This window comes from Solea solea, chromosome 16 (genome assembly GCF_958295425.1).
Source record: "Solea solea chromosome 16, fSolSol10.1, whole genome shotgun sequence".
Taxonomy (NCBI): Eukaryota; Metazoa; Chordata; class Actinopteri; order Pleuronectiformes; family Soleidae; genus Solea; species Solea solea.
The window spans coordinates 8,832,393-8,841,199 of NC_081149.1; the positions used below are offsets into that span (position 1 = coordinate 8,832,393).

The 8,807-nt window shown below is 40.2% G+C and overlaps 1 protein-coding gene across 1 annotated transcript; it reads right to left on the minus strand.

The window, feature by feature from the left end:
* Positions 1–706: 706 nt before the first annotated feature.
* Positions 707–7,927, minus strand: gosr2 (golgi SNAP receptor complex member 2). The gene is made up of 6 exons (XM_058653060.1): positions 7,740–7,927; positions 7,473–7,537; positions 5,016–5,124; positions 3,901–4,033; positions 3,657–3,797; positions 707–1,861 (listed from the first exon to the last, which is right to left on the minus strand). Exons 1-6 carry the CDS (start codon positions 7,766–7,768, stop codon positions 1,700–1,702), a joined length of 639 nt encoding a protein of 212 aa, XP_058509043.1. The 5' UTR covers positions 7,769–7,927; the 3' UTR covers positions 707–1,699.
* Between the last annotated feature and the right edge of the window lie 880 nt (positions 7,928–8,807).

Genomic DNA, 8,807 nt, shown 5'->3' on the forward strand with positions numbered 1-8,807 from the left:
TAAATTTAGAAAATCACAATCTCACACTCTTGGATTATCAGAACTCAATATCACTTAAATGACCCATCTTTAAATCTATTAAGCTATTTATATCGAACATCTCTGTTACCTTGGTTATGATTTGATGGAAACACCGGACAGGTTTTTATTCATATTCACTGTGAGAAGAAGAGGAACAGAAACCTACAAACTGTTTATTTTTTGCATATGAACATTTGTAATTATTCACTTTATTCTTTTGGTGTGTGTGTGTGTGTGTGGACAGGCGTCCGGGTTGGGGGGCCTGGTTTGTCTTGGACACAAGCAAAGTGGGCTTGAAGGTAAAAACCATCCATTCATCCATCTTCTATGAAAATGCCTTGTTAATTGTGCCTTGGTCACTTTCTCATGTCATGGGCCAGATGTACAAAGTCTAGAGAAGGTTCTGAAATCTAGTTTTTCACCAAAAGCAACTGATTTACATTACGTTGAAGTGTTATCATGGAGTTATTGAAGTATAAGCTTCACCTGAGGCTGAGCGGAGGTTAATGCAGCAGGGTTCAGTGTCAAATATCAAACACTAGATGGTGCTCTTGGTGTTTCCTTGAATTGTCTTGTGAAGGCAGTCACTTGTCTTTACCAGTGAAGCTGCTCACATTGGGAAAACAACACAAAACAAGAACCGGTCATGTTTATGTTAGGACATTTTATAAACAAGCAAAGGAAGTGACACATGTTTTGTTTTATTACGAGAATTAAATCACTCACATAGTGAGACTAGACAGATGTAAATCCAAGAACAACATGTACAACAATTACAAAATTGCTTCCGCTTCAAATGGTTTTTACAACACATGGTATTTATTTCCGGTGCTCAGTTTATTAGACGCACACGCACCAAAATACTGTAAATCCCACTGCGTTCTATGAACTTCATGATCATGTTAAGGAACATCTTTGTGAACCAAACATTTTAAAAAAACAAAAACTGATCGACTGATTCGAACTTTCATGAACGTAGGATTTACTGTAATCTCCATTTTAGTATTTTTCTTTTTTACACACATTATATTATTTCTGCTTCTTAAAAGTGAACCTTTCCTGCTTTTTATGCTCCTCTATGGTTTATGGAGAAAACCGTGTTTATGAAACAACCGATTGGCTTCTCACTCCATTATCTGACAATTTATGGAAATAAGTCATCGATTTAATCAGAATGTCATCGGCGGCATAATCCAACATGAAAATAATCTGAGTAAACATAGACACACAAAACCTATTTGTTTATGAGTACTGTGTTTGCATTTCTTGTGTTAAGTCATGCTTCACGACGAGGACAGTGTTAGTAACAGATTAAGGAACAGAATAAAAAATAAAGCTTCTCTAAATGCAGAAGAAAGGCGAGTTTAAATATGTGGTTTAAAAGTGTTTCTGGGTCCAGTCACAGGAGACATTGACGGTTTCAGAGTGGTTTTCAAACTAAACTAAACAAAAAGAAATTGGACTACAGTTGTGTGGCAGTTACGTGAGGGAAGCAGCACAAAGTCCAGGTTCCTCTTGAAGCTCCAAGTGGAATACAAAATACTGCGATTAGAGCAGAGTAATTTATACCAAAAGTTACATTAACCTGATCTTAAAATGCTTTTTAGCTCTTTCATATCTTGAGGGATGATGTGCTGCAGAAATGTCCGCGACCGATCGTTAGATGCGTCGACGGCGGTCAGCCCAAGTATCTGATGACCAGGAATATGAAGACGCAGGTCAGCAGCATGCCTCCGATCATGATGAGCTTATCCTGGGTGGCTCGCCTCTCGATCAGTCTCATCACCGTGTTGGACAGCCCTAACATGTTGGCCACGTCCAGCATCTTCTTGTGAGTTCCCTGTGTTGCGGAGTCAAAACACAAAACAGTCACGCGTTAGATGCGATTATCTCCGCCAATTGATCTGATTACGAAGGACGCAGTGAGTGGGGCCGACGCCCCTCACTGACGCGCCGCTCACAGTCAGAGGGTTCTCATGGCTCGACGGCGGCGCTGTGAGTGCTGATCGGCAGACACGCCCTGATAAGAGGAGGCCTGAAGCAAAAAAAACCCAGGAAGACCATCTCCTCCCTGGAAACAAGGACTCACCCTCCAGTGGAGCTCATGCACGCCAACAATGAGACTATTGTGATCAATTTGGGCACAAAGACACTGGGTCAGAGGAGGAAGCTTTCGTCTTTTTATACTTTTGGCTGGGCCTAAAGTTTTCTTTTCATTATTCTTTTATTTTCAAGTACAAGCACTTTCCCTTGTGACTGCATCATTGTCATGTAAATAGAGCTGAAACTAATTCTTTTTCATATAAGTTGATGAGTTGTATGGTCCATAAAATGATCCTAAAATAATGATGTTCTCAAATGTCTTCATTTGTCCACAAATTATTCAGTTTGAATCATTTCTTTGTTCTATGGAGCAAAGAAACCAGACATCGAAGGAGCTGGAAAATTAGAGAAACACTCTAAACTGATTAAGGGATTATCAAAATAATCCGTTAATCGTTGCAGCCTTACAACAGTGACAACAGTGTGGGTCACCACAGGAGTTTCTAAAAGTGTCAAAAAGCACTTTTATTCCACATCCCCCCCTTATTTGACTTTCTTTAAGGTCTTTTGAATAAGTGCATAATGGTTTGAAATACAAAAAAAAAACAATAGCCTTTTGTATGTACTTAAGATATGGCTGCCATCTTGAGGTTACATGTCTCATGCCAGAAGTGGCGATATTTTTCTTTAAATTCTTTTATTTTGAAGGATTCCATATGACGACAGTGTCATGTGTGTCATTTCAGGAGGAAGTGCGCAGTCTAGCATTTGTAAATAGGGAAAAACAACAAAATAAATCACATTTTTGTGTTGTGCAACACTGAGGACGTTATTTTGGCATAAATTGAATAAACAACCCATGAATATGTTTGTATAAGTGAGTCATTTCATTAAAATAAAAATGGTTTAGTCTATAATATGCACTTCATGTGTACACAGCACATGATTTTACGGGATTTGCGGCGTGTTTCACTTTGGACGGACTTTGACTTATCACTGAAATGATCGACACATCCTTTGTGGTTGTGTGAAGGCCACCCATGACATGTTCAGGAAAGGGAGGAGTGAGCAGAGTCTTTTGTTTGCTGCATTCTGCAGTCTTACCATGAGGTGTCAGTATTTCTCACACAATCTTACTCACTGGACCTTTAACAGTGCTTTAAGGCAAAGAGTGTTACTGCACTATTTTTGAAAAATAAACTTGAGCAAATCCAAACTTTTGCTCGTGTGAATGGCTCCTTAGGCCTGGAAAAGTAAACACCTACTGTGTATTGTATTGTATTAAATGCAAGCTTCTGCTGGGATCTTGTTTTAGCTTCAACATGTTTAAATAACAACAAAACCTTTTTGTAAAGTGCCTCCATTTCATGAGTTTTAAGTGAGCAGAACCTGAATTCTCTGCTCATTTTCTGCCTTCCACTAAATGACCAGTTGCACTATTACGCTTCTGCTTCACATTTCTATCTCACAAAAAGAGAATAACATAAACAATACTATATTTGGATATTTTGATTGTGCCATTTTAGGCCTGCCAAAGGGTGCTCAGTCTTATGCTACACAGAAACTTTTGATAGTCTTGAGTGTGAGTGAACCTTGAGTGTGGACCTCTGTTCCCTGAGGCCGTTGAGGATGCTGCTGCCGCTGCCCAGGAGGTCGTCCATGCCTCTGTGAGCGTTGTGTAAATTGGAGTTGAACTGCAGCGTCTCGTCGATGGGGATGGAGGTGTCTGCGTCCTGTTAAACAAAGAACAAACAGCCCGGTTAAGCATTTCATAACATCAGCTACAGTTCCGTGTACTTTTCCCCAGTGTGTTTGCACGTGATGTGTGTGACCAACGTTGGTCGTGAAGGTGCGGCTCATTAGCTCCTCCCTCTCTCTGTCCTGGGCCTCGTGAGCGTAGCGTCGGTGCTGGAAGTTTTGCAGAGCGGTGCGCAGGTGCTGAACGTCGTATTTTAGCTGGTCCACTCGTCTAAGGGGAAGGAAAAGGATACAGTGAAACTGTTAAATGACCTCTATAATAATTTCTAAACATCTTTTTGTGCTAAATTTTATGTATTTTAAATTACATAACTGAAGTCCTTTTCAGTGTCAAATATATTACAGTACAGTAAATATAATGGTACTAGTATGGAAATTATTTTGTAATTAAAGTAATCAAAAAGTAATAACTTATTAAACAGGGTATGGACCTTATTTAAATTCTGATTCATAAACATTTACATGTGAAAGTATTACACTGATAGAAACCTATAGTGCCTATCATTACAAGCTATAACCTTAATATTACAGTCTAAATACCACACTACTACCACTGTAATTACCAAAGTGGGACTTTTGGTTCAAACAAGAAGGAATTACCATAATATTTCATCTTATTTTCAAAGTTTTTACCACACTTATTACCTTGTAGTTAATGTAATGTAATGTAAAATGCTACAAATCCTCCATCTGTGTGGTATAAAAACTGGTGAACCTGGTAGAATCCCATGACACTCACTCAGCTACCTGCTGGATGACATCACTCATCCTATCATTGCTCAGGTTGGTGAGAACATTTATTTTCCCCTCGAACCTCACACAGCTGGTGTCAAGTGTTCCTCACAGCCTCCCCCTCTCTCCCCCTCTCTCTCTCTCTCTCTCTCTGCTGAGCTTCGCTCAGGCTCCACTAGAGCTGTGCACAGATCAGAGGAGCGCTGTGGGATGGGGTGGACTGTGTCCCCTAAGGCCTGTTTACCCAGCTCAGAGATGAATCTTTGCCCAATGCAGCAGGAATGCTGGTGATGACGGGGTTTCTGAGGAAATGTTTTCATAGAGCCGCGTCGCCACAGGGCAGGACCAGCCTGTCTGTCTCATCTCCTACGCCCTCCCTGTGCATTTTATGAGATATGACTCGTCCTGCCAGCTCTGGGGCTTTAGGGTCACCACCATCAATCGACTCAGTCCCAACTCACAATTTGGCGTTCTGACGGCGGTTTGGTGGCTCCTTGCTGGCCAGGATCTCGAGGCGCTCTAAGTGGTTGAAGATCTGGTCGATTCTAGCCTGCAGCTCATTCTCCAACACTGGAGTATTGGGGGGGGGAGGAAGAGGAAGAAAATGACAATAAATTATATCCAGTTAGGGCTGCAACTGATTATTAACATTCTAAAACCTTAAGTTCCTGACTTCTGAGAGATAGGAAACTTTATATCATTCCATATCAAAACAAACACTTTTCCCTGTGAATTCCGTAAAATATTGTCATTATTTTATTAACATGATGGATTACCGTTACATATTTTAAGCTCATATCACCCACCGCTACTGTACAGTTGTTTTACTCCCAGAAAGATGGATTTTTCTTACAATTTGATGAAACACCTGCACGGGATAAATATGAGAGCAAAAAGGTGCAAGAAGAAGATCAGACTGTCTTAAACCTAAGTATTCAACCATAATATATAAGGAAAAGTTTTGTTTTTAATAACTTTCATAGGGAATTATTATAGTCCAGATATTGATATAAATACTGTATCAGATATTTCCCTACTTGCACCGCTATGTTTCTAGAGAAGACCGAACAAACTAATCAAGCAGAGCATGTGTTTCGCAGAATGACATCCTGTCTCTTATCTGAAGGCCACTGCAGTTCCTGCACTCCATGTGTTACAATCTGCAGTCTCACCATTAGATGTCACTTACTGGACCTTTAACAGACTATTCATTTTAATGCTAAATCACATTTTTTTTAGGCTTCCCTTGTGACTCTTGGAGAATTATCTCTTTTAGTGGCTTTTATCGATGAAATCCCCTTTCTTTCTTTAATAAACGTTTGAAGTTAGCGTGCTTCATCCCCACTGACGTTAAAACTCAACATGATGTCATAATTTGGGAAAGGAGAAAGAGGGGCAGTGTTGTCTGCTGCCTGGCTCCCACCATTATCTAGAAGAAGCCCTCCCTGCTTCTGTCACTGCATCCACCCCACTGCTTCCTGTCCTGGCACCAGCCTGGTCTCAAGCTGCTCGAGCAGGCACCAGCCGCGGGACACAATCAAGCAGGGAGACACAGCAGCCCCCCCTACAGTCATTATGTCAGAGTTAGAGAGAGCAACAGGCAGCCATAACAAAGACTGAGCACTGAGCAGAAATTAAGGAGAGTGCAGTGGAAGTGGTGCCATCAACACTCGTAATAAGAAGCTGCACGTGATCATCATGAGCAGCCCATTAATTTACATGTTTGTTTTTCCCCTAACATGATTTCCTTCAATTGAACGAACAAAAACAAAAACAAAAAAAGCTAGAAGAGGCTGAAATCGAGACAATACAGTACACTACAATAACACCACAACAGATAAGAATAGTACATTAACTTGAACTGATAAGTTGGTTAGTTGATTAATAAAAAATTCACAAATTTTACAACATTATGGCTTTTAAAATGTAAATCTTTGCTAGTTTCATAGTGTCCTAAGAGAGGAAATGCCACATTCGTCCATTTTGTGTTGACAAAACAGGCAGTTTGAATATGATAATGAAGGGAAGCATTTATAGCAGTCATTCTTCATTTTGACTGCGAAGAGCTGAAATACAGAGATCTGTAATACAAACCCAGCTTCTTTAAAGTAAGATGTTCACTCTGTATCACTTCTACATCAATCATTTGATTTTAATGACAGAGATCTCCACAACGTCAGTCACAGCTGGGTACACACTACAAGATTTTTGCCTGATTTTACCCACGATTCACAGTTAAGCAGAGTCTGCACCAGTCAGCACTAGTTGGGGACAGTCAGCATGGCTAGTTGGCACAGAAATCTGTTAGTGTGTGAGGGGGAAAGACTCGAATCAGCCAGTGTGTGAAGGTGACAGACCCGACCCAACCTCAGCTGCAGTCAAACATGTTCAAAGACTCTGAAAAAAGTGTGATCCTCAGTCTTTCAATCATCATTAAATAAAAAAAAATCTGCTGAAACCATTAAGTCTTTTCAAAATCAGTGAGAGTTGTGTAGTGTGTCCCCAGCTTTAGATTGTAGATATTTTGCAACTAAATTGCAATGGAATTCTGACTAGTTATATTTCCTGTTGAATTTTTTTCTTTATCTTGAACTGGAATTACACTCGATTCTACATACTGGATAATATTTTAAATGCACATATCAATAATTCACATTGTGGTTATCTACAGTTTAATTAGAATATTTGTATAAAAGTGTATTGTTTAATGTCTAATACTTTCATTTTGACAAAGAAGAACTCAGTCATGATGTATGTCATGGGACATCCAGATGTTAAAACAGTTTTAGCTTTGCGGGTGGTGGGGGGTTGCTACTCGCAGTTGCCCATTTAAGCCCTGTTGTGGGTCCCGAGTGTGCTTTTTTGTCATTATTTTGAAGGAGGCGAATCAGAGGTGAGCAGCAGCTCTGAGGACTCACAGTGAACCGACTGTCGGTCTGTCTTCTCCAGGTTCCCCATCATGGACTGAATCTCCTGGATGTGCCTTCAATTCACAGCAAACAACATCGCATTAGCGAAGGTAAAGGCAAACATATAACTCGACTTTTCAATGAATATTTGAAGAATTAAGAAACTCGGCGAACAACCACTCATACTGATAACAACATTAGCCGGTGTGCTGTCACTAGTTAGCTAGCTGCAACAATCTTCTAAGACGTTTTCCAGCTCCTGACAAACGCACTCACTTATTTGTCTGATGATAAAGCGTCTCCATTTTCCCTGATGTGACAAAATGCCCCGCTCCCCGTTTCCTTAATGTCGTTCTTTTTCTATTTACAACACCTCTGTTCTGACAGGTGGTTCAGCTAGCAGGATAGCTAACGGTACAGCAGCCAGTGTACACGTCATCAGCTGAAGCTTTGTGTACGGAAGTAGGAAAGCGGAAGCTCCGCAACGTCACGGCAAAGAGAGATTGATGAAAAACGAAGAGCGCTCACTTCGCCTTGAATTTGTAGTCACAGAAAACATCTACTTCCGCTTTTGTAGGGATGTATCTGGTTTATCTGGCGGTAAATATAGTTTTAAATTACTTTTACACACCGTAAGTGTTGTAAAAACCCACTTTTGTTCATTTTATATTGACATTAATTGTGAAAGTGCAAAACTAAGGCAGAGCAAATAAAGCCACATACTCAACACTCCCAACTGGTTTTTTTTCTGGAAATGCACATTTTCTACTAGTAAGAAAGAAGAAATTCATACCACGGCTGCACAAAATTGCAGTGATGTTTTATACGTGACACAAACACACAAACTAATGATGAGCAAAGCAGTTGTTTTCAGAGTACTGAATCATTAGAACCAGTTAATTAGAAGATTAGTTCACTACTTCCTACATGTCTGGAGCACAGACTCACACAGTCACTGAACTGATATACAGATGAACGAGTTGTTATTCGGCTCACAGTCGCTGGGTTTCAGGAGTGCTGTCACTAAATACACCAGACTCCTCTGTTAAATATTGAGATTTTAGAAATTTCCTTGGTAAATATTAAGTATTTTTTTAACTGATCTACAGTTTGGCATTGTTTGGTTTAATTCTTGTGTTGGATGTCATGCTCATGACTCTTCCAGTGACGACACTCTCTGACCAATCAGTGGCCAGCAGTCTGTCGACGTCACATGTCAGTATCGTCACATGTCAGTATCGTCACATGTCAGTAAAAAAAGTACCAGATAACAGGTACAATCACTAATGGAAAAGCATAAAACAAGTAGAGTCGTGCCAAGCCATGCTAGAACCGTGTAGTGCA